This window comes from Toxorhynchites rutilus, chromosome 3 (genome assembly GCF_029784135.1).
Source record: "Toxorhynchites rutilus septentrionalis strain SRP chromosome 3, ASM2978413v1, whole genome shotgun sequence".
Lineage (NCBI taxonomy): Eukaryota > Metazoa > Arthropoda > Insecta > Diptera > Culicidae > Toxorhynchites > Toxorhynchites rutilus.
In genome coordinates, this window is record NC_073746.1 from 61578730 (window position 1) to 61604878 (window position 26149).

The following is a 26149-nucleotide window of genomic DNA, read 5'->3' on the forward strand; positions in this document are numbered from 1 at the left end:
CAGATTATGCTTGATTTATTACCATTTAATACTTAGATGTCGACACCGTATCTTACCCGTTTGCTTCACCCCCGTAATTGGGTAATAGATGTCGACACTGTGTAGCAGCCATCGCGAATTGACATTTTATGGTTCGTGCTTCATCGTTGTGAAGCGAAAATGATCATGGATTTTCAGGTGGAATGGGCAAACTTTTAAAATCAAATAATATAAATGAAAATCACTTTCTTCGCATCAAATATGTTGCTCTATGTAGTATAATAACAGGTTTTCCGCAAATGGTGAAAAAAACCTTGAACTAAAATAATATCTGGGTATAATTTTATTTTAGTAATTATGAGTTTTAGTAAGGATTTCAGAAAAATTACAAAAAAATTGATTAGGTAAGATTCAGTGCTACGTGTTTTATGCATTCCAGTAACAAGCAATAACTTTCATTCAAATTTTAGAGATTGAAAATTCTCTTGGGCCCACTAACCTGATAGAGAGTAAATTTCCTAAAAAAAACTTAGATTTTAACACATTGGTAACACAAAATATTCGGGCGTATTGCCAAAATAGAACTGGGTCTGTATAGTGTATTTTTTCGAGGGAATCAACATTGTTCAATCTCATTCGTAAATTTGGGATAACCATTTTCATTGGCACTCCAATGCACATCATTACTCATGAATTTGGTTTTAAATCGAAATAAATAACAAATTGCCAAACCAGTTTTATTAAATCTATTCTACGATAAAATCGTAACACATGAATATGCTAATGGGATGACTTTTGAGAATCCAATAAATCAAAGGGCTATCCAAGCGGATTCAATGGTTTATCACTTATTTTGTATTGTTTGCAACAATCTCAACATTTCTACCCGAACTTTTCCTTTCCCTTGTTACATCCATGATTATTCGAATGATCATATTATAAATGATACACTGTGGATAACCCGATTTAAACATACTAAACGGACCCTGCTCGTCCTAGCTACATCCATGTTTCATTGAAGTATCATACAGTGGTAGGTGGAGGCGATCTGGCGTAGTGGTAACATCCATGCCTCTCACGCTAAAGGTAACGAGTTCAATTCTCACTCCCGACATTCTTCCAAAAATGGAAGTAAAAAGTGACGAACCAGCCAAAATGAGTTGAAAATCACTATAATACAGATTAAAAAAAAAAATCATACAGTGATAGACATTCGTTTAGCCGCACCCTATTTTTTCTCAATATTTTTAAAAATAAGTCAATTATTTGTACAGTTTTGTTCATAAAAGACTATTATTGTTTCTTTTCATCGAATTCATTCTAAAAAAAAAGTATAAATTCACTTTGTGTTTTTTAAGTAATTCAAATATGTGGAATCAGAGTGGACATTCGTTTAGCCGCATCCTAAAATTTCAATAAAAGAAAATTTGTGCGGCAAATTTCGAGTCCAATCGGTAGGTAATATTTAGTATGTCCACCTCCATTTCGGATCACTTTGAAAACTCGTTTTGGCATCGAGTCAGACAGCTTTTAAAGTGTTGCCATATTGATTATAGCTCAACACTCCTGAATTACTGCCTTGAGGCTGGAAATGTTGTCAAATTGTCATCCGTTTGCATAGACCATCTCGGCCAAGATTCTCCATAGATTCTGTATGTGATTGCAATCGACTGCAAGCAGTTCATTCAAGAAGCGGAATGTCCTTCTCAGCAAACCATGCCTTCGATTGCTTGGAAACGTGGATCTATGCATTATCCTGCTGAAAAACCGATATCCTCGGTGGATCTAGCGTTATTCTCAATATGGCCAATCAAAACGTCCTCCAGTAAGTGAAGATACTTTTCGGAGTTCATTCGGGTGAAAATGAAACAAATGGGAAGTTTGCTGTGATAGGAAATGGCTCCCCACACTGTCAAACTTCCGTCCCCCAAAGTTTCGCTTCGATCTCACGACATTCCGTCGACTTAAATTGTACCAATAGCAACTGTAACAGTCCGAGCCATCCAAATTGAACTTTTTTCGCCGGAAAATACAACATTTCTCCATTCCAGTTTCCATTCCATTTATTACCGGGCGAAAATTAGATGGTTCTGCTTATGGGTGGCGGTCAGTTTCGGCTTCCCTTGAACTTTCTTCCACATTATGTTTGGTGACTTTTTCAAGATGCGCGCAATATGCCTCTTCGTTACTGGAACAACCGATTCTGCAATAATGTATGAGCAAGACATTTTTTCTTGGTTCCTTCGTGTCTTATTCGACCTTTAAGACGCAAAGTAACTTTGGTGTTGACATTTGTTGGTCGTTATATCCCATATTTCAGGCACTATTTAAAGAAATTCCGTACCACTTTCTCAGATCGACCAATTTTTGTTACGATCGAGCGATTAGAAAACTTTTGTTCACTGAATATCTTTATTATTTTACGCCCCTTTTCCGTCAATAAAATACCTTTCGCCATTCCTTTAAATTCTACGTAGATCACTAATCTGGCCAACTTCTTACGTTGCATAATCTAATATTTACCTTGTTAATTTAACATTCCCAAGTATTTTTTTTCAAAAAAGACAAATAAAGGCTTGGTGATTATCCGAAAACCTAAACGTATGTCTCTGGAAAAAACGACGTTTGAATGTTTATATCCACCGATGCCGCCTTGTGTGTGTGTGTGATTGTGACGCGCGTCCTTTCAACAAAATTGACTTAAATATACTACCACTACAGCAAATAATTATTCCGATAAAAAGAAAATTCCTTGTTGTTTTGTAAGTGTTTCAAGTTTTTCCAAGTGCGGCTAAACGGCCAAGTGTCAATCACTGTATTACAGTTGTGTTCAAAATAATAGCAGTGGTGATTTAAAAATTTAAATGTGTTAATAATTTGAAATTAGCCTCTTGATTCCAGTTTTATAATAGTTAATTTTTGTAAAGCGTTCCAGCATTACAAAAGTATGGTATTTGTTTCAAGTTTTATTTTATTATCTATCAAAACTATCAGTTATTCCAAAAAGGCAGTGTTCAAAAAAATAGCAGTATTCTTGTTAACACTAGAAAAACAGGATGAAAATGAAGGAAGTTGCCGGAATTGGTTTTATATTCTGATCATCAACTTCAGTAGTGTAGTGTAACCTTTATTCTCAATAACAGCAGCACATCGTTTTGGCATAGAGTCCATAAGTGCCTGGCAGCGAGAAACAGGTATCGCAACTCAATAATCACGAACTGCAGACCACAATTTATCCACATTTCTCGGCTTAGCTTCAGAAACAGCGCATTTGATATCTTCCCACAGTTTCTCAATCGGGTTCAAGTCCGGAGACTGCGCTGGCCACTTCATGAGCTCAATTTTCCTCTCCTTAAACCATGTATTAGCGGGTTTGCTCGCGTTTTTCGGATCGTTGTCCTGTTGCATGACCCATTTTAGTGGCATCTCCTCCTCAGCGTAAGGCATCATAATCTCACTAAGTATTTTGATGTAACCATATTGATCTATGATGCCTGGTATGCTGTAAATTGGTCCAACATCGTTGTAGGAGAAACATCCCCATACCATAATTTTTGCTCCACCGTGCTTCACTGTCTTAATCGTGTACTGCGGTTGATACTCTGTGTTGGGTGGACGTCTCACATACTGACGATGGCCTTTCGATCAAACTATTTTGGTCTCATCCGTCCACAATATATTACGCCATTTTGCTTCGGGCCAATCAATGTGCATTTTAGCAAACTTGAGGCGACTGGTAACATTACGTTTTGTAAACAATGGTACCTTTCAAGGGCTATGTGCATACAATTTGACTTCCGCCAATCGTCATCTGACTGTAACAGAGCTCACAGTTAAGTTCAGTTCATCTTTGATCTTATTAGAAGGGAAAGTTGGATGAGTCCGTAACAGTCTAACTATCTTTCGATCAATTCTTTCAGACGTGACACGTTTTCGGCCACGAGTTTCAAACTTCTCTTTATATTTTAAAGCATTGCTTTTCATTTTGGCAGAACAACGAACTAGTTCATGTACTTGTCTATTGGTTTGTCCTTGATTTATTGAAGTTTTGATTAAATTGCGCCGCTCCTCAGAACAACGTTTACCGCGAATAATTTTCTGCAATACAAACAAAAAATACATGTTATCTTGTGCAAATTTTACAATTATATAAGAATATAAACACTTACCGATGCTAGAAACAACAAAACTTGACGGAATCTTCGAACGGAAGCAAAAAAACCTCCCATCCGAGCTCCCGGAGCTTCTGGTGCGTCACCAAAGAAGTGTGTGGCCTGGCGTTGTCCTGATGGAAGACAATGCGGCCTCTGTTTATCGAAGATGGCCTCTTCTTCATGAGTGCTACCTTCAATCGGTCCAGTTGTTGGCAGTACAGGTCCGAATTGAGCGTTTGGCCTTAGGGAAGCAGCTCATAATAGATTATTCCTTGACAATCCCATCAAACACACAGCAGAACCTTCCTGGCCGTTAATGAGGACTTGGCCACCGTCTGAGCCGCTTCAGCGGGCTTCGACCACGATCGTTTGCGCTTCACGTTGTCGTAAGTGACCCACTTTTCATCGCCAGTCACCATCCGCTTCAGAAACGGGTCGATTTTGTTGCGATTCAGCAGCGATTCACATGCGTCGATACGGTCAAAGATGTTTTTTTGCGTTAACGTGTGTGGCACCCATACATCGAGCCTCTTTGTGAATCCAAGCTTCTTCAAATGGTTAATAACGGTTTGATGACTTATCCCCAGCTCTTGGCCGATGCTACGGCTGCTACTATGCCGGTCTTTCTCGGCTAATTCAGCGATTTTGTCGCAATTTTCGACGATAGGCCTTCCGGAGCGTGGCGCATCTTCGACGACCTCTACACCAGAACGAAAACGTTGAAACCATCGTTGTGGGGTGGAAATGGAAACTGTATCGGGTCCATAAACTGCACAAATTTTATTGGCAGCTTGAGATGCATTTTTGCCTTTGTCATAGTAGTACTGTAAAATTTGTCGGATTTTCTCTTTATTTTGCTCCATATTTGCGACACTATAACTCACGAACGACTTAACCAAACAAAACACTGTCAAGGACTATATTATAGCGCGCAAAAATACCTTTCCAACAAGCTATAGTATGAATCGACACAATGAATACAACTAGAACTACGCGCTTACAACGACACCTCGCGGAAATACCGCACGACTTTTTTAACAGCCTAATAACTTTTCATTTGACAGCACGACTTTTCTACCGCGGGAAACTAATTGTATAGAACAACTCCTATTCCAGCCCCCTCCTCTACCTAACTACGTTCAATTTTGTTCAAATAATCAGATTTACAATGTATATTAACAAATTATTCAAAAATTTCTGATAAAAAAAAGTAAAAAAACAAAACTAAAATACTCCGGATAATCGAGTTTAATAATCCGGATAATCGAGTTCGACCTGTATTTCAAACTCACAAGAATACAAATATACGACACATTTTATTACAGCGATCCTCAATAATTGTGTGGCTTTATTCACTTCTTGGACTCCTCATTTAGATCCAACTCATAACAAAGGTGTCTGTTATGGTAATTCGAAATGCTTTTTCTTTCGTTCCTCTTGAGTCCCGAAAAAAAATGATAAAGTTAAATCGACATAGGTGTCAGGGCAAGCTACTCACAGGAACGACATACCGGATACCCGTGGGAAATATGATCATAATATCACAGTTCCGCGCGTCGATTTGGGCCTACCGTAGAGTCCGGGACATGACGGTTATTTGCATACAAGCGTCCCGGGTCGTCACGGGCGGAAAAAGCCGTGGAGTGAAATCAGCGCAGTAGGTTCGATGGAAGGTGCCGCACACGCAACACTTACCCACATGACAACCAAGTTGGTTCGGCTTCTCTGCGTCTGTGTCTATAAAAAAAACAAAACTCCTGGAGCATCATGCTTTGGTTCGTAATAACGATCTTCTCGGCGTGTGGAAAAAAGAACAATATATGTGAGAATGTGGGGTCGTTAATCAAAGGAATGTTTACACTCTTTTTCGGCGACTGTCTTGGGAAACACCCGAATGAGGCGATCTCCATCGTTATGACGAAATTCAACCGGTTAAAATGCCGGTTATGACAATATAAACGGTTATTTTAATTCGCGTGGAAGAAAAATGTGACTCTAGCGGATGTGAGATACTTGACGATAAGGCCCATTTATACGTTGCTAGTAGCTGGCTTCACAATGAGCAGCTACTGACCCGGTGAACTCGCTTGACAAATGGTTGACTCGCCTTGTCCGTTCACACAATGTGAGCTGCTGGCAAGAAACTAGATACTACGGCACAGGTTTTCCAGAGATGCCAGGCGGTTTTTCAAATGTCCATCAAATCGTCAGAAACAGCAATCAGATCCGAATTTGTCAGATGATTGATCCGAAATCGACTTCTTTATTGGCAGTTTTCGTCTTAGATTTTCAGTTGAATTTATCATTACACAATTTTATCGCTAAACACACACTGGCCGTGTTTAAAAATACTTTGTGCTGAATTTCTTTGAACTGAAGGTACTATCCGGAAAAAGCAGAAAGAAAAAAGGATTCGGTCCAGGAATTGGATGCAAAAAAAAGGAGCAACAAATACAATATTGAAGTAACTCTACGATGATGATCCCCGAGAGTACAGAGCAGTGTTGAGAATAACACCTGAAAAAGTGAAAAAACTGTTGGATTTAATTGCTCCACAAATACAACGCAAGATACACTCATGAGGGATGCTATACCTACATAAGTGAAACTAGAAATGTTGTACCTTTCTTCTGGAATATCGTTCAGATTATTGTCGATATTTTTTTAGAATCTCGAAAGCATCCATAGCTAAAATAATTCCGAAAGTATGTAGTGCTACAAATGGCAGTCTAAAAGATTTTTCAAATTTTGAATTATTTCGCCTTGACAGCAGCTTCGTGTACCAATTTGTGAAATGAAAATGATAGTAGATTTGCAGGAGGAATAAATACGCCTCAAAAACTAAAATAATGAATGAAAATCTACTTTTTTAAATGGAATATGTATTCTGTTTTTTAGAACAATACTTTTTTTGGAAGTTGTGAGTGAATTTCGAATGAAAATTGTGCCCGATAATGATTTTATATTTAGAATCCCAAGAAAACTATCTCAAAAAGAAAACGTGCCCCACCAGCGTGCAAAACAAAATAAAATGAGTAAAAAAACTTTTTAAGTTAAACGGTTTATTTGTGATTAAACATAATAATGTACTAAAAGCTAGAGAAAATAATTAGGCAAGTTGCAGTTAGTAGTTATCACACCTCTCCTTCATTAGTCTAGGGCATTGATAAGACTAAAATAAAATAGTGGGACATATGATGAAATCACTAATTGTGGATAATGAAAATGAATGGATTTTATAATTTAAAAAGTTTTTGTTTACTCATTTTATTTTCTAGTTTTTAGTACATTATCTGTTTCATTAGAATATTTCTCTACAATAAAGGCATTGTACTGTATTCTATCAGTTAAAAAATTTCATTTGATACCGATATTGAGTAGATTGCAGAAAATACATAGTGTGTTCTCCAAGTCAAGTTCGTTGGTTTGATACACATATCTCAATCGACCTTTTTTTTGAGATGATATGGAATCAGCGATTTTGAGCGGAGGCCAAATTGGATTTTTCAAGATAAGCAGTTTTAAAATGACAGCAGTTCCTATCCGGTCAGTTCCTATTGGTCAAATTTCTATTACTGTGGGACAATCCTACAGACATACATACATACATACGAACAGTTCAAGCTAAATAAAACCGTTTAATAAAGTATATTGCTATTTTGTGATTGCGGCCATCTTGGATTTTAATTTTTCATGATCTACTGTGATCTACTATTCAAGCCCTTTCATTTGATACCCATATTAATGGTGTTTTGACATAATATGTAGTCCGCCATTTGGTAGAATTTTGATGGATTTGCATTTTTCACAAATAACCGTGTTCTGCTAGTCAATCCCTTTCATTTGATACCCATTGTTACGGGGGTTTCGGAGGTTCTATTCAGCACGCGTTTTTATCAATGTATAGCGAGCTCAAAGCTGTATTTATTAAGAGAAACAATAATTAAACAAGAACTTTACATTATTAGGTTTTACCTACATTTGATCTCCTCGTTTTAAATTCAAAGCACGACAGGATGATTCAATTATTTAACAATTTGGGAATTCAACTTTATTTTGGGTTCTATCTCTACTCCTTTTTTGTGATTAGCAAAGAATGTGTGGTACGAGAGAAGTTTTCAGAATGACAGTGATGACAGCTAGCTGTCAATGATTGTCTGGGTGCGTCATGGAGTGGCACCGTCCGGATGCGCAGGTTCAGATCAAGTCATCAGTGGCGTAGTTTGCTTCCCCCCAACACCCATATTAATGAAGTTTTGGGAAACTATGTAGTCCGCCATTTAGTAGTGGCAGCCATCTTGGATTTGCATTTTTCTTAAATAACTGTATTCTGCTAGTCAAGCCCTTTCATTTGATACCCATATTGATGGGGTTTTGGAAAACCCACATTGATGAGGTTTTGAGGAAGAAAGGGATCCGCCATTTTGTAGCGGCCTCTATCTTGGATTTACAAGATAATGAAATACGCAGTTTTGTAATGACTACAGAGATAAAGGTGTGTTCCAAATTTCAGATCAATCGGTCAACAAGAAGGGGGTCAAATTTCTACTAATGTGGGACATGTTACAAACATACAAACAGATTACAGGGCAAGCTAAATAAAACCGTTTAATAACAACGATTCCGCTTAGAAACTATGAGGGTTTTATTTGTTTTTTCAATAATTTTCAAGTCTATAATAATCTTCGCATATTTTCAAATATCTTAAAAATAGAGACATGTAAAGACAATGTAAAGATTTGGCATCCCTGATTCGAGCGCTAAATTCTGTTTTTGACGTTTTGAGGGATGCGAGTGCGAGTAAATTCAAAAAAATTTGAAGTAGCTCGCACGCCGAATCACACATGACACTAACTGGCATGATGTGTTCACACGGTGTGAGTAGCTGTACTGCAGTAACTGACTAGACCGACTCGTATGCTTACTCGCACCGTCTGAACCCGGCTATACTCATACAATTTTAAATAATTCGACTATCAACGAATATCACGACCCGCTTCAAATCAATCAGCTTAACTACTCAACAAGTGGTGGAAAATGCGTTACGCATTTTTCATCAACGACTTGAATTCCATGAATTACCTCCCAGTTTCACTCCGGGACATTGTTGCCATTCACTGGCATCACTTCATTGTTGTTATAATTTTCCTTTCATTTTCTGTGTCACCACACATGTTGATTTTGCTCGACACAATTAGGTCACTCCAATGCTCATGCAGATGCACATGCAAAACGGCAGCATAAAACAATGAATGGAAAACAGGCAGAAACGGTTGTTTGTTTGCTGTCTGCGGTGCGTCATAAATTTGTTTTCGGAGAAGCTTACTTTATTTCCCTGCTGAACATGAATAGTTTTAATAGCTACGCTATGCTCCCGTAATTCTCATCTTGGTAATTGTGCGTTGCGGCCAGACGATCGAAAATAGTTCTCAGAGTAATGTTGGTAATTGGCATATTTTATATTGATAGATAAATTTGTGGACACACAAATTTTCCTGGATCTTGATGTTTTTTGTATTTAAAAGGGATTTGTAGATTTTTATATAATATAACAATTTTAATAATATAACAGTTGGAGAAATTACCCTCTCCAAGCAGTCAGACCGAGGAAAAACCCGAAATGTAGGATGGGTAAACTATCATCCAAGTTATATATGTCGTTTGTGCACACGCTTGCAATAACTTTGCTGACAAATGAACCAAGCCAATGAGAACAGGTTGGTCTTGTTTGATTGTATTTATCCTCCGATAACGCACCATTCGCTGGCTCGCCAGATCGTTTTATCACACGAAAGTGTGCCAATCAGTACTGGATGCTCCAGAAAGAGTCAACATTTTTCACACACATTACATTCCCTTTCATCGATTAAGACGAGTTTCACGAGTGGAAAACTCGAGCAGCTATCTGTTGTAGCAATCGTAACATATGAAAAGAATGATACTTGACGATATGAAAAAAACGTGATTGTGACGCGGGTGAAAAACATTGATTATAAAAATTAACTCGAATTAACTCATCGTAAAACTATGAGACAAACAGATATTCGTTCACTCGTCACTTATCTGGGTCAGATTTGAATCAGAAATAATAGAGATCGAGAGAAATAACAAGAGCTCATTTCAAAAAAAAGCTCATATGTGCTCAAAAATAGGTTAGTCGATTAAATTTGAACAGTTGGTCAAATTTAGTAGCTGTTAATTCTCCTTAACGAAGCATGTAAAATTCCTTAATGAACCGCGCCTAGTTTTCTTTACGCGTGTTCGTATGTTCTTCAAACACAGCATTCGATCTCAAGCTTTCGGTGATTATCTTCTTCGAGATATCGCACACCGTTTCGTCTCGTTTCCATTGAGAAAGCGCACAGAACAGAAAATATCAAAACAGAATGCCCAACTTCTCGAACAAATGATTATGCAATTATGGTACCGATTTCGGTGTCTGTGGTTTGGTTCAATCCGTGCGACCTCCATTTCCGCTAGTTACGTTCGATTTGATCTTGATGTGCCGACTCTCTGTCAAGTCATTGCTCGGTGAAAACGGATATTTCCTGTATGGATTAGTTTGCCAGCAGTTGGAGTGATAATTGGAGCTATGGCTTTCGTCGAACAGTAGTTTGTTCTTCGGCTCGTGTTTAACATAATTGGTGGGTATAGCTCGTATGAAAGGGTAAGTGATACAGCAATTTGATTTCGTTGTTATCTCATCTGCTAGAAATCAGTTTTCAGGAGTGTTAGCCCTCTGTGAGCTACCTATATTCCGACTAACTGGCGCTGTTCAAGTCGAGCTGGGCACTGAAAGTGTATACATTGTGCACAAGAAGTACCGAGAATTGGTCAACTTTTATTCATATTCATCTCAATTTATTATAACAACTATAACAACTTATGTCATCGAATAATCTAATCATTCAAGTATCTCTTTAATGCAATTTACCCAGAGTTATATCAGGTAGTTTAAGTACACAAAGGTATTCCGATGATATTTTTCGAGTTCAATCAGAATTTTTTGAAGTAGAAACAAAACAAAACATTCAACATTAGCATGGATTCGGTTCGTCTTTGGTCACAGACCTTGCTCCATCCGATTATTGCTTGTTTCTTTCCTTGAAACAAACTCTCCGTGGTAAATATTTTAAACCCATAAGTGAAATCAAAGCGCACCTAGATGAATAAAACAAGCTTCAATAATTTTGGAAAGGAGGTATAATAACAACATCTGTTTCTATTTTGCTACCGTGTTGACCGGATGTGCAAAATTTCGGCTCAGAATGCATTCCCAGAATAAGCACGAATCAAACATGGTGCGTTATCTACACTGACGCATAAAAGCAATGCAAAAGAGAAAAAAATAAATACACCCTGTTTTTTTTTACGCAGGGGATACGTACCTCGTAAAAAAAACCGCGTAAAAAAACCGCGTTAGTTGGAAAATCCGTGTAAAAAAACCGCGTTAATTCGAAAATCCGCGTAAAAAAACCGCGTTTATTGGAAATCCGCGTAAAAAAAACATGTCACCTAATGATAGATATCAAATGGGACTATTTTTACGTAGAACGGAAGTAAATAGTTGAGTGTTGCTCGCTTCCGAAAACCCGCAATTTCCTTGGTTACTGGTAGCTATAGTTCGGTGTTCCTCACGAATGAGGTCATCTGCTGTTGCTAGAAGATTTCCTAGTAATTTGTACACTCTTCTGCCGATGCATGTGCAGTACCACTGTTGGACCGTCCAGAGCTAAGTAGACGGGGAAAGACATTCACGAATACCTGCGCGTAAAAACCCCGTCCCGTTGTACCGCCCGGCGAGCTCCCCGTTGCCCAACACCTAAAATCCACGTAAGAATCGTGATAAGGTGCGGCACTGAGCGCTAAACTCCGTTACAAGCACTAATTACCGTAATTTGTGAGCTGAGGGGGAGATGTGATATTGTACTGGTCTTTTTTAACGCGGGTACCGCGTAAAAAAACCGCATTAATTGGAAAATCCGCGTAAAAAACCGCGTTAATTGGAAAATCCGCGTAAAAAACCGTGTGCGTGTGGAAAAACCGTGGAAATTCCGCGTGAAAAAACCTCATAAAAAAACGGGCAACAAAAAACCGCGTAAAAAACCTGGGTGTAGAACGTTCCATGTCGGTTATGTGGAGAATGTTGGTGTATGATTGAATCACGTGTAATGTTTTTATTGAATTGTTCATTTCAAAGATTACCAAAGGTAGATACTGGTGGTGGTGGTGGAAAAATATAGAATCGCCTGTGGCTGCCTACAGTGGGGAAGCAGAGATACGACGTTTCTGAAGGGATGAACGTAAACAGTGAGTGAGGTTTTGTTATGTGATTCAACGAAGTTTTTCACATGCTAGCCGCCTCGATTTAGTGCCTTTTAGTGATTTCAAAAATCCCGATTGGCTTTACTCCCTGTTGTGATCGCTAACACATGGAGTAAAGCCAAACCCCAGCTGAATTCTTGTATACCAGCAGCTTTACATTGTTGGATACAGTAATCTTCCCCGCCATACTTATTGAGTGCTCATCCTATCATCATTCCGCTACCAAGGACTCACGGAGACACTCGTCACGCTCACTGTTTACCAACAGCAACTGACGTTCGACCATGGTGAAAGGCAAAACTACTATTGCTCCAACTGCAAAAGGCAGTGATGGTAATGCCAGTTCCAAACGATCTCGTGATGACCTGAGCCGATCAGACGATCAGCTTCAAGTTTCATCATTTCATCATCGATGTGCTGACACGTATCTTCTTCTTCTTCTTAAATGGCACTAACGTTCCTAGAGGAACTTCGCCGTCTCAACGTAGTATTACTTGCGTCATTTTTACTAGTACTTAGTTAGATTTCTATGCCGGATAACACGCCTTGAATGTATTCTGAGTGGCAAGCTCTAGAATACGCGTGACCACAGTGCAAGACGTAGGAAATTTCTTTGACGAAAAATTCCCTTGTCAAGAACGGGAATCGAACCCGAACCCCCGGCATGTTAGGTGTGACACTAACCACTCGGTCACGGGAGCACATGCTGACACGTATGTAGGACCTATTTAAAGTGACCAACAACAAAATCGATTCGTGTATGAAGGATCTGCAAATGGAGATTTCCACACTACGAAGTGATGTACAGCAGATCAAGGAGGAAAGTGAAGGAAAAATCGACCAGCAGGCCGATTCCATTGAAACAGTTCGTGCTGATGTATCCTACAACGCTGAGCGATTAGCCATCAGTGAAAATGCAAACGACTTAATTGTATCTGGATAACCGTACACCAGCTCAGAAAACTTGACCAACATCACGAATGGAATTCCTGTTGCACTTGGTTATACTGAGAGGAATATTCCGCTAGTTCATGCTAAACGACTCGCACGTTTTCCCGTTCAAGCCAATGCCGCTCCGCCGATCATGATACAATTCGCATTCAAATGTGTCCAACTCGTCGCGAACCTCTCATTACGGAATCTTTCGCTAACTCATCTTGGCTTCAACATGAATCAACGGATTCTCATCAACGAGAACCTGACGAAGGAAGGACGAAGAATAAAAAACTATGCTGTGAAGCTGAAGCGAAGTGAAAAAATATTCGGAGTATTTACCAGAGACGGATGTGTCTACGTGAAAACCGCCGTAGACGTTGAAGCGGTACCAGTTCGTTCAATACACGAATTACCAAAAAAAACCCTATCCTACGTTTTATTCTTTTTTTTCCTGCCATAAAAGAGTTGCTGGAGTTGTTGTTGCTGATGTTGCTGCTGATTGCTGTTGGAAGACACTGCTGAGGGTTGCTGTGAGGACTGTTGGTACTGATTATATCGGTGTTATACTCTTCCTATCTGAGCTTCATATGAATCACACGAGCTGAATATAAGTGTGTTAAGTAATAAGAATAATAATGTATAAAATTGATCAAAACTGTAACGCTGATACTAGTTTTAGAATTGCTGATTTCTTTGCGTTGCGCCTTGCAATGTGTTTCTTAATTTACCCTTGTGTCAAGCCCAACCATAATGCCAGCTGATCAAAATGATGCCTTTACGGATAGAGTGAGTTCATGTATTCCTCGAGTTGTAATGAATTGTGCGTTGGACTCTAACAAGCTGAACATTTGTCACGTGAATATACAGAGTATGTGTGCGCGCCAATTAACCAAATTTGACGAATTTAAAATGTGTTTTCTGAATAGTAAAATTGATATTATTTGTGTTACAGAAACGTGGCTTACCAATGATATAGCAGACAAATTAATTGCTTAAAATCTGATAAGAAACGATCGATCTTACAGCCATGGAGGTGGCATAAGTATATACTGTAGAAATGATATTTCATGTAGAGTGTTATGTTCATCTGAATTCTTCGCAGACATTCATTATTCCAATCGTACGGAATATTTGTTTCTTGAAGTGGGCTACATGAATGATAAATTTTTGGTGGCTACTGTTTACAATCCTCCTAATTCTGATTGTTCTGAAATACTATTCGAAAAATTAACTGAGTTTTCTTTAAATTACCTCAACACCATCATAATAGGTGATTTCAATACTGATCTTAAGAAGAATTGTATAAAAACTTCAAAACTACTGAGCGTTACTGATAATTATGGGTTAAACTGCATCAACACCGAGCCCACGCATTACCATTCTAACGGATGTTCTCAAATCGATTTGATGTTCTCATCAGATTCAAATTTTGTGGGCACCTGTCATCAGGTATCTGCTCCAGTGTTTTCTAATCATGACATTATCTTTGCGTCGCTTAAAATGTCCCGCGTTCCAATTTCGGATGTTTATGCTTACCGTGATAATAAAAATGTAAATATGAGTGAACTTTTGAATGCAGTTGGTTTAGTTAATTGGTCTTTATTTGAGAGCATAGATGATCCAGATATTGCAATTGATTTATTTAATGATATATTAGTTGAATTATATGACACCTTTATTCCTGTGCGCTATTGTCAACCTAGAGTTAATCCATGGTTTACCAACGAAATAGCTGAAGCTATCATTGAAAGGAATATTGCCTATCGTATTTGGGTATCGAACCGTACCTCCGATAATCATGTCCATTATAAGCAAATACGTAACAGAGTTACTAATTTAATAAATGTAGCTAAATCAGACTATGTTTCTAGCCGAATTGATTCTCCAAATTTCAATAAAGTATGAATCCTGGATTAACAATCGGCAGCTGCTACCAGAAAACCACAAAAACGAAAGAAACACGAAGAGTAATTTTCGTGAAACGAAAAAAGCGAATTGATCTTAAAATTTTCTGCAAGAATAGTGCTGAAGGTATGAATCGATCGATCATGATTTGGAGATATTTTAATATTTTTTTACTGGAATGATGTTTTAATTTCAGTAAAAAAAACATACAAACGAAGTAGAACATTTTTCCGATGATTACCCGCATGGACATATAGTGGGGTAATAAAGACAGGTTTGCAATATTTACGTATGTATATCTTCAAAAATTCATGAAAGTAGGGGAACGGGGTTGAGAACTTATGAGAACTAACGATGAGATTAGTAAAACTTAACAATTTATAATCGATCGATCATGATTTGGGGATATTTTGATATTTTTTTACTGGAATGATGTTTAAATTTCAGTAAAAAAACATACAAACGAAGTAGAACATTTTTCCGATGACTACCCGCATGGACATATAGTGGGGTAATAAAGACAGGTTTGCAATATTTACGTATGTATATCTTCAAAAATTCATGAAAGTAGGAGAACGGGGTTGAGAACTTATGAGAACTAACGATGAGATTAGTAAAACTTAACAATTTATAATATCCCGATAATGTCAAGAACGGCCGGCGACAAGCCAAGTAATCTGAATTAGCGCTGCCGGCGCCAAGCGAATAGTTTTCAGTGGAACCCCGATTATCCGCGAGTGGATGATCCGCGAGAAAGCTAGTTCCATAGGAATTCTATAATCCATTCCGAAATTTGTCCATAAGTGGCAGGCTCTTGCTGTTTTTTTTTTTTGCTTGCGTCTTTCACATTATCTGACCAATGGTGTGTGCGGGGCCTTACAGATGAATGATTAGATTTTTTTTTTAATTTTAAATCGTTTACTTTTACAGGCTCAGTCACATAAGCTTAAAGGAGCCCTCACTCCTCACTGTATTGTTTCTAGTATATATAAACATTTTTCCTCAATTCTATTGTTAATGATGTAGAAAACCGATTACTCGCGGTCTACTCGAGTTTAGAAGGGTGACATATTTTCTTCAGGAAAAGAAAGGGATATGAGGATATTTTGACAATGTTCACACTCACATTCATCACACTCATTTTTTAAACTTATCTTATATCTAATATGTATTTACATTTCACCTTGTTCTATCGTTAGTCAGATCGATAACTTTTAGGAAGACATATATTTGGGACATGTTATAAAGGTCTAACCTAGCCAACTCATCTCTCGCCGGCTGCCTTCCTCTAGCCCGAAGAAAGTTTTCTAAATTCGATCTGGCAACAACATATCCCTCGCACGACCAAACAACGTGTTCGATGTCGTGGTAAACTTGGCTACAAGCACAGATATTGCTATCGGCAAGATTAAAACGAAAGAGTAGCGCGTCTAACGAACAGCGATTGGACATGAGTCGGCAGAAGGTGCGAATAAAATCCAGACTCAAGTCCACACTTTTGAACCATGGTTTGAGGCTAAACTTAGGGATAATTGAGTGAAGCCACCGGTCCAATTCATCTTCGTTCCGCTTACATTCCCAGTTAGCGATGGTATTTTTACGGATTAAAGAATAAAATTCATTGAAGGCGATCTGACGCTGATAAAAACGCCTTCAATTGCACCTACCTTTGCTAATGAGTCAGACCTCTCATTACCCGGAATTGATCAATGTGAAGGGACCCAGACAAAGGTAATGACATAACAGCGTCTGGTTAAAGCATTCAATTTTTTTTGTATTATCTCAAGGTAGTACGGCGAGTGCTTTTCCGGCCTCACTGAACGGATAGCTTCGACAGAGCTTTCCGTTACAATGTAATAGTGTTCAACAGGTCGTAAGGTGACGCTGTCCAGCGCCCTGTGAATCGCTGCCAATTCAGCAATATACGCTAAGCAAGGATACTGAAGACTGTGGGAGGTGCTGAAAATTCCATTGAACACTCCAAATCCTGTGGACTCATTCATAGAGGACCCATCAGTTAAGTACATATAATATGATCACAATTGATACGCCCATACATTGCATTGAAGATCGTAGGAACGATCCCCGATCGAAGATAATCTGATATCCAATGGATGTACTGCTTCTTGGACAGATCAAAATGCACAGAGGAATTGATGTCAGAAAAACAAACACAATTGAAAATATACGAAGAAGGATCAACCTGCATGGAGATGAATTCATGAATCCAGGATAAAAATTTAGCTCGTTCAATTGTTCAAAATTTCCGATCACCAATGGGTTCATAACCTTACACCGGATGAGGAACCGAAGAGATAATAAATTGAAGCGATCTTTTAGTGAGAGTATGCCTGCCCAAACCTCGAGACTCATGGTATGCGTTGAGGGCATACATCCCAACGCAATACGGAGACAAAGATACTGAATTCGCTCGAATTTCATGACGTGTGTTTTGGCAGCTGATTGAAAACAGAAACTGCCATACTTCATCACTGAGAGAATAGTTGTTCGATACAATTTAAGATCTTCGGGGTGGGCTCCCCACCAGGTGCCGGTAATTGTACGGAGAAAGTTTATTCTTTGTTGGCATTTTTTACTCAGATTCCTAATATGGGCCTCCAAGTACATTTTGAGTCGAACCAGACCCCAAGATATTTGAATGACATAGCATGAAATATCGGTTTACCCAAAAGTTGAAGCTTTGGTTTTGCTGGTCTATGCATCCTAGAAAAAAAACCACCATCTCTGTTTTCTCCGTGGATAATTCGATCCCTAGCCCAATGGTCCAAGTTGAAAAATTGTTCAAAGTATCTTGTAAGGGTTCTTGCAGGTCGAATTCGTTTGATCCTACGACACATACCACTCCATCACCTGAAAGAATAACATGAAAAACCGACCATGTACAATTTGTTTATTGGCCCAATTAAATGACCTGTGCAAATTTTCAGCTCAATCCGACATGATTTAGGGGTGCCTAAAAGCGCTCAAAGTCTTGTTTTTTCATCCTCGAAAATCTTCCAAGGGGGGAGTAAAGGAAATTTGGAAAATCAAATTTTTCTTCGATGCCAGATGATTTAAAAATGCATGAAACGTCGAGATCTGATGTGATCTCGAAAAACATTTTTGGCCGAAAAACGACCTTTTGGGACTTAGCCTTAGGTAAATTCAATATAATCGAAACACCTCTGAAGTGGCCGTATCGTGCTTTTCACCTTTGAATTTGGATCGATTAATTGACCTAAATTATTCGTTCGCTTCGATTATGGTTTGCACAGTAATCGTTCGATTAATAATCGATTTGATTGTCTACCATTCGATTAATCGATTAATCGAACGATTGGCGGATATCACTAGCTATGTGATGAGGTACTGATCAAATTTATCGGAAGCATTCTTATGGACGTAGAAACATATGTTGAATTGGACTCCAAACTGCCTCCGGGACAGAAGCTTTAAGAAGCCAGGGGTCGCGGATTTATTCCCATAAATTTGTTTTTCTACGGACAAGGGAGTCGATAAGCTGATGATCTGGAAGGGGATCTACAGATGTGGCCGGAAGACTCCAACTGTCATCACAATCAGCAAAATTAACGGACAACTATACACAAATAAATGCCTGAAAAAAGTGTATTGGTATTTATCAGGTCCCAGCGGAATCCCGTCAAGTTTTAGCTGGATTTGGCGAGTTGCTACTACTGTACCTACTACAGTAAGAATCCCTAGAATTCCGCCTAATCAAAAAATATTGCATTTTTTTACTAAGCTAACTGAAGAAGAGGAGGAATATGGTTAACAATGCTACTTCAATAGACAGTTACGGGAAAAAGCAGCCAATGAGGTTGAGCAGCAACTTGTGCAGAAGATGATGCCACTTATCAAGCCCAAAGCTTGAATTTTCATTTGAGAGGATTAAAAGGAGGATCGCTAAACTCATATTGTATCTGTGAATTACAAACAAACACAAAACAATTCCTTCTAATAACTTTTTATCCTAGATCAGACCGATTCTGAGATATATTCGATTGAAAGTGTACCGATTCCAAATAGGTAGGGCGCCACAGCCCAAACTGCAAAGTTGAATGAGACAATAGTAATAAAGATCGATGAATGTTGATCGACAACTATATTTGAGAAACCACTCTGAGTTTTAATTCAGTGATGGGTTAATAACCTCGAAGTGTAAAGAACGTTCCAAAACCGAACCTACCATTTCCTTAAGATTCATCGTGTCAATAAATTGCATAAGTTATAAGGCTCTTTAGTATAAACGTGTATGTTTCAATAATCAAAATTCTGTCTATTAGCATTTATTTCCGCTCACGAAACTTACATCATAATCTTTCCGTATTTCCACCTCGTTGTGATGTTTTGCCTCGTGGTATACGCCATGATCAAAATTTATACGAACTTTGTTAATTTCGATCGCAAACCGTATAGATTTATGATCGGCTTTCTAGGAGAAATATCGATCCACGTGCTCTCACCAACATTCAAAACTGGAGTTGAACACTTAATAGCTTATATCAACAATGTTCAAACCTCGGCGCATAGAAGATCACCCATCCTAGAGAGCGCATAGCGCAAACAATCGCCAGATAGCCTTCCCATGTCGAAATAGAGCCATTTTCGCTTTCTTAATTGCAACCATAAGTCATTACGTAGTCAAACTAATCTCTTTGTTTGCCTTTCTCCACAGCTTCTTCCGCTAGCCAGAGCGCAAGATTATGACGGTAAGTCAAACCCCGGGTTTCATAATGCAGCGTAAAGTTTACTGCCCGGTGGTCGTACACTTTACAGCCGGTCTTGCCCCAGTCCGGCGGAATAAGTAGGGAGCGCTAACCAGATATTACATTTTTGGCACTTCCACACATATTAGGTACCCATTTAATTAGGTTTGTTTGTTCCCTTTCATGCGCCGTGTTCCAGTGACTGACATTCAGTGCTCGTTCGCATCGCAGGGCTCGAACCTGGGTGACATCATAACGGCCAAACTGAAGAAACCGATCGGCTTCAAGGGAGCACCCCTATTTGCGGACGATCGCGCCGTCAACCCGGAGGCCGATGTCGCATGCGCCATTAAACAGGATCGGAAAGATCCCAGTGAGCTGAGCTACGACCTCAAGATCACCGACTTCTCACGCTGTGGAGTGTTGAAAAGGAATGTAAGTATGGAATTTGCTTTGGGGAAACTATACCGGGTGCTATTAACGGAATCAAAAGCAACGGAGTTCCACCATTCTCTTTCCGCGATACAAGCTCATTCCATGCACATTGCTTCACAGGGTTTCGTCCACGTGAGAATTTGGTTCCCACAGTTTCCATCCGTTGTGATGCAATCCGATCAGGAGCTGATCATCATGTGCAAACCGCCAGAGCCTACGGTTATCCAAAATAAGGCCGCTGGATTCGCTGGTAGCTTGTAGGTTTGCTACTTTAATGTACGAAATAAAATACACTAACCGTTTCTGCTTATTTAAACAGCCCACACGGAGCACGTGTTTCAGGTGTGGTCGAGGAAACGCCCGGCCGGCTAGAGTACGAAGTTGCTCTCTACAAGGAAGCGCCGCCTATCGCCCGCATTGCAGGATTGAAGAACCATTCCTCGAACTCACTACCTGCTGTGACCAACAATGAAGTTCCGGTTGACCAAGCGGTTCCAATTGGTACGAAACTTCAGCTGCGGGCGAGGATCAGCGCTCAGAGTGTTTGGAAGTACGTCAAACTGCTGGAGGTTACCGTTTCGCCCGATCCGGACGATCCACATGCGGCCGGTTCGGTCTCACTGGTTCGTGATGGTTGCCGCAATCGAGACTTCGCTTCGATCATTCCGCATCAACCAGCCCGTTATCGCGACAAACCGAACGAGGTCTTTTTGGATTTCGAAGCTTTCCTGTTGAGTTCGATGAAGGAAAGGAGCACCCTGTGGATTCACTCGCAAATTAAGGCCTGCATGGATGCTATGGATTGTCAGCCTGATTTCTGTCTGGATTTGTATGAACCCACGAAACGGAAAGGTGGGAAATTATCCAAATTATCCATCTGATTACTGAATTCTTTTTGTTGTTTTTAGGACTCGGAAGGCGTCGACGGTCTGTTGGCGATAACACTTTTAGTAACTTACTTTCAATGATCAGTCACGAAAGGAACCGGAGGGCTCCTGGAACACAGAATGCAACGGAATACACCAAATTCAACGAAAACATCGAATATACCGTAATCATGCCAGGAGAGTATGATGATCTGCGATACCAGGAATCTACTGATCAGTGCAAAAACTTCGTCCTAATTTCCGGCCTGCTAGCCGGATTGTTAGCACTATCAACCTTCATTGTGAGTATCAAAACATTTTACTTGCGATCTTGTCAATCTGATGCGAGTTCCTTTGACAGACATGCGGCCTAGCTTTGAGAGTGCAGGGCAATGGGAAAAAATCCACGTTGGATGACTTAAACGCGAAAGGATACTCTGGAAGGGCGATCGTACAATGAGTTTGAATGTTTAGGGATTCTATTCCCATTCGATTAGTGCTGCATCAGCCAGACACGTAACATAATTTAGAAGATATTTTACGGACAAACAACGAACTTTGGATTGCAATCCAAATCCGTCGTTGAGACAAGCGCTACAGATACTGTATATTTAAGAAGCTAGACAAAACAAATATGTAGTACGTAAGGGCCCAATCGTACGCTACGAAAATGGGTCGAATTTTCAAGGCTCAAAGTTGGGCTTCCGTGAGGAAATGCATTTAGGTAAACAAAAAAATCGTACGGTAGAATTATAAACTAGTGACCCATCTAGACTGCATTTCTCGTTAGGTCGGAAAGTAAACCTAGAATAGAATAGTTGATAGGAATCCTTTAATTTATTGTCCCAAGCATTTAATAGTAGTTGCTATTTATTAAAAAATAATTTATTGATTTTAGTAAGTTTGTTTTAACAATAATACAATAACAAATAAGATCGCATTCCAAATCATGGTATCCGATGCGAATGTACAGTGATTTTATGGCAAAATATATAGTTTAAGAATCTAACTAAAGTATTCGACTTTTATTCCTTTAAACGAACTGCCTTTCATAATAGAAATAGGTGGAAGCGCATCCTCCTCACAAAAAGGGTGTCCCAAGGAAGAAAAGTTTACGTTCGTTTCGAGTAGCTATACTGTATCTCGGGCAATAGACTTCTGGCTCTATCCTGTGTCCCTGCGCGAGCGCTCGATTCACCGGTTGTTTGGAAGGCCATATTCCGGTGGGCAGTTTTGGAGGAGATTTTTGGAAGTTTTTAATGAAGGAAATTAGATCGTTCGTTGACTGAACTGACAATTATACGGTCTTAAGCATCCTTAGCTATATATTAATTATATTAATTTATTCATTCATTGAGAATTGAAGTTACCACCCAGGCACGGTACACCAGCAGCAGGGAGCATTGCGACCCAGTGCACCGAGTCACAGGCACATTTTTCGCAACACTCGGCATAAAAGCAAACATTATAAAAACCATAGTGTAAGCATATTTAGGCAATCGTGTAAATCAATGAAATAATAAAGTCAGTTTACATTGTGACTCCGTTCAGGGTAGTTCAGCTTTTTTAAAAAGTCAACCGAACTTCCCCAAACGTAACTGGCGCCCGAAGTCGGGACCCTCCACCTGGTAACAGTATTGTACTCCTAGTAGTGAAGCCGCTCCGAGTTAACTTTCTAAAGTTACTCCTACTCCGGACCCAAGCTCCGTCCGTCGTCAACCGAGGGATTTGCATGTAGGAGCACAGCGAACGAGCGCACCAGGAAAAAGAAGGACCCGAGTCAACCGGCATTAATAGGACTTCCAAGGACTAAGGCGTTGTCCCGCGGTACTCGAATGTACCTCCTAATAATCTTGTGAGCATAAACTCGAAAGAAATAGACTAAGCTAAAACCGTACCGCAAAGCGGATAGTACGGAACCCAATAAACTTATACTAATTCAGAGCGCCGAGGCCGGACCCACCGTAACCGGAGCGCTGTTATATCACAAAATAACGCGGAAACTAACATAATTCCCCCAAACAATAATTAATCTAAAGTGAAGTGTTGTGTGAAAGGTGAAAGTGTTTAGAATTAGCAAAAATTGATTCAATAATCGAGGCATTAGAAACACTTACGATCGATCCCGACATGGCCTTGAACCCGTCGAACCCGATCGTTTCTGTGCCACCTGTTTTGGAAAACGCCACACCACGTTTTACGATCGACACCAGAATGTCGTTCCACGAGCGTGGCAAAATTCCAGCTATCGTGGCAGACTTGCCCATTTACACAGGGAATCCGCGCAACCTCGCGCAATGGATTCTCGATGTAGAAGATATATTGGAATTATTCGAAGATGGTAGAGATACATTTCACTATCATCTGATAATAAAAACTATCCGACGTAAAATTAAAGATGAAGCAAGTGATGTACTCATCACAAACAATACTCCCGTTGAGTGGGAGGCAATAAAAAACACTTTGCGTCTGTATTACGCGGACAAAAGGGATTTGATGACACTGGACAGCCAGCTGAAAAATATGACAAAGGCAAAGAACGAATCAATCGAAACCTACTATAGCCGGATCACCGAGATGATATCTCTCATAAGTTCCGCAATAAACTTAGACGAACAATGGCGGGGACACGAAACCGCCCTAATAAAATTATATAATATGCTTTCCTTAGATACCTTTGTGAGAGGTCTGGGAGAACCGCTCTCACTTTTTTGCAAAAACTACAAACCAAGTAATTTAGCACAGGCCTACCATTATTGTGTAGAATACCTGAACCTAAGTGCAAGAAACGCTCCATTTAATACACAGACACCACTGCCATTACCCGCTCCTCGTAGCAATCTACCAACGAGAAATATTACGCCACCAGTGCCCCCGCGTTATTCGCAACCCAAATTTTCAAATTTCCACCCAGGAAAATTGCCAATATTACCACCTCGAAATACACCATTCCAAAGTCAAAAGTTCCAAAATACCAATTTCCAATCACAACCTAACGTATTTGCACCCAAAAGGACATTTATGCAACCTCAACCACGACCGGAACCGATGGATACGAACTCTATTCGTACTAATCAAATTAACTACGGTAATCGACCTTCTGCACAACGTAGGCAAGCAAGCGATTCAATGCGTGTTCACGAACCTAACGCTAAACGAATGGCAAACATCTTAGAAGAATGCCCCGATCCGGAAGAATATGAAAAATGGTACACCGAACAATTGGAATTGAGTAAGGATGATTTCAATAACGAAAATTATGTGGAATCGTTAGAAAATTTAAATCTAAACGCCGAAAATTCTAACGAAGCTAACACCAATCAAATGCCCGACCAAGCTGAAGAAACTAATTTTTTAGAGGACACCGATTGGGTCACGAAATGGTTTTAGGAGAACCTGACGTTAAAACCCTCCCTTACGTTGAAATACCTACATCGAAAGGAGTCATTAAAATGCTCATCGATTGCGGTGCCAACGTAAATGTTATCTCAAAGAAATGGGCTAATTCATCCGGAATGCCAATAAATACCATGCGTGAACAAAACATTAAAGGGAGAACATTGGTACTCAGAAAATAAAAGAATGCGTCAAATTAAAAATTTTCCACCCACTTTTGCATCGAAGTTTCAACTTTTTGGTATTCGATTTTCATCCTTTTTTTGACGGAATAATCGGAACCGAAATTCTTTTCGGCAATAGATTTAACCTTATTAGTGCGAAAAAAAACCCTTAAAGTTAAATGCGATTCAGGAGATCTGAGAACCATCCCTCTATAATTTTACAGCCCTACACCTACACGAAGACAAGCGATAAATAAAACAGAAACAACAAACATTTTAGGAAAAATTAGAATTTCCCATCTAAACGAAAATGAGCGAAATTCCTTGATACCCATCATAAATAACATCAAAGAAGTGTTTCATAATCCCGATAACAAATTAACTTGTACCACCAACGTCGAATGCGAAATTCGAACTGTTGACGACATACCCATTTATCAGAAAGCATACCCGTATCCAATAGCATACAAATCAGAGGTCGAAAAACAAATAAGCAAACTTCTGAACGATGGTATAATAAGACCATCTAGATCCGCGTGGAATTCACCTGTTTGGATTGTCCCTAAAAAACTGGACGCCTCAGGGGAAAGAAAATTCCGGCTTGTCATAGATTATCGAAAATTGAACGATAAGACTATCTCGGACAAATACCCTATGCCAGAAATATCGAACACTATAGACCAATTAGGAGGAAATAAATATTTTACTACTCTCGATCTTGCATCCGGTTTCCATCAGATCAAGATGAAAGGAGAAGATATTGAAAAGACGGCATTTTCCGTCAATTATGGCAAATACGAATTTGTTCGTATGCCATTTGGCCTAAAAAATGCACCGGCCATCTTCCAAAGATCTATAGACGACGTATTACGACACCACATCGGGAAACGGTGCTTTGTTTATATAGACGATGTAATAGTCATGGGAAAGACACTCAAAGAACACCTCGAAAATCTAGAAATCATTTTGAAAACGTTACACGACGCCCATCTTAAAGTTCAGTTAGACAAGTCAGAATTCCTACACGAATCAGTGGAATTTTTAGGTTATATAATAACCAACGGAGGAATAAAACCCAACGAGAAGAAAATCGAAGCAATAAAAAAATATCCGGAACCCAGAAACCTGAAACAACTTAGAGGATTTCTGGGCATGATGGGATATTATCGGAGATTTATTAAGGATTTCGCTAAAATAGCCAAACCCTTAACTAAACTCTTGAGAGGAGAAGGAGATCAAAGAAGTGCTAAAAGTATAAATTT

General features: G+C 39.3%; 1 protein-coding gene across 2 annotated transcripts in view; it reads left to right on the top strand.

Annotated features, from left to right (window-relative positions):
- The window catches only part of LOC129777694 (uncharacterized), a 64455-nt gene extending 42159 nt beyond the window's left edge, over positions 1–22296 (top strand). For both annotated transcript variants that reach the window (XM_055784126.1, XM_055784128.1), the window contains exons 3-8: positions 19996–20029; positions 20226–20461; positions 20582–20718; positions 20781–21313; positions 21370–21629; positions 21689–22296. In XM_055784126.1, the coding sequence (XP_055640101.1) occupies positions 19996–20029; positions 20226–20461; positions 20582–20718; positions 20781–21313; positions 21370–21629; positions 21689–21787 (1299 nt within the window). In that variant the 3' untranslated portion in view covers positions 21788–22296. The remainder of the gene's footprint in view (positions 1–19995; positions 20030–20225; positions 20462–20581; positions 20719–20780; positions 21314–21369; positions 21630–21688) is intronic.
- The last annotated feature ends 3853 nt before the right edge of the window (positions 22297–26149 follow it).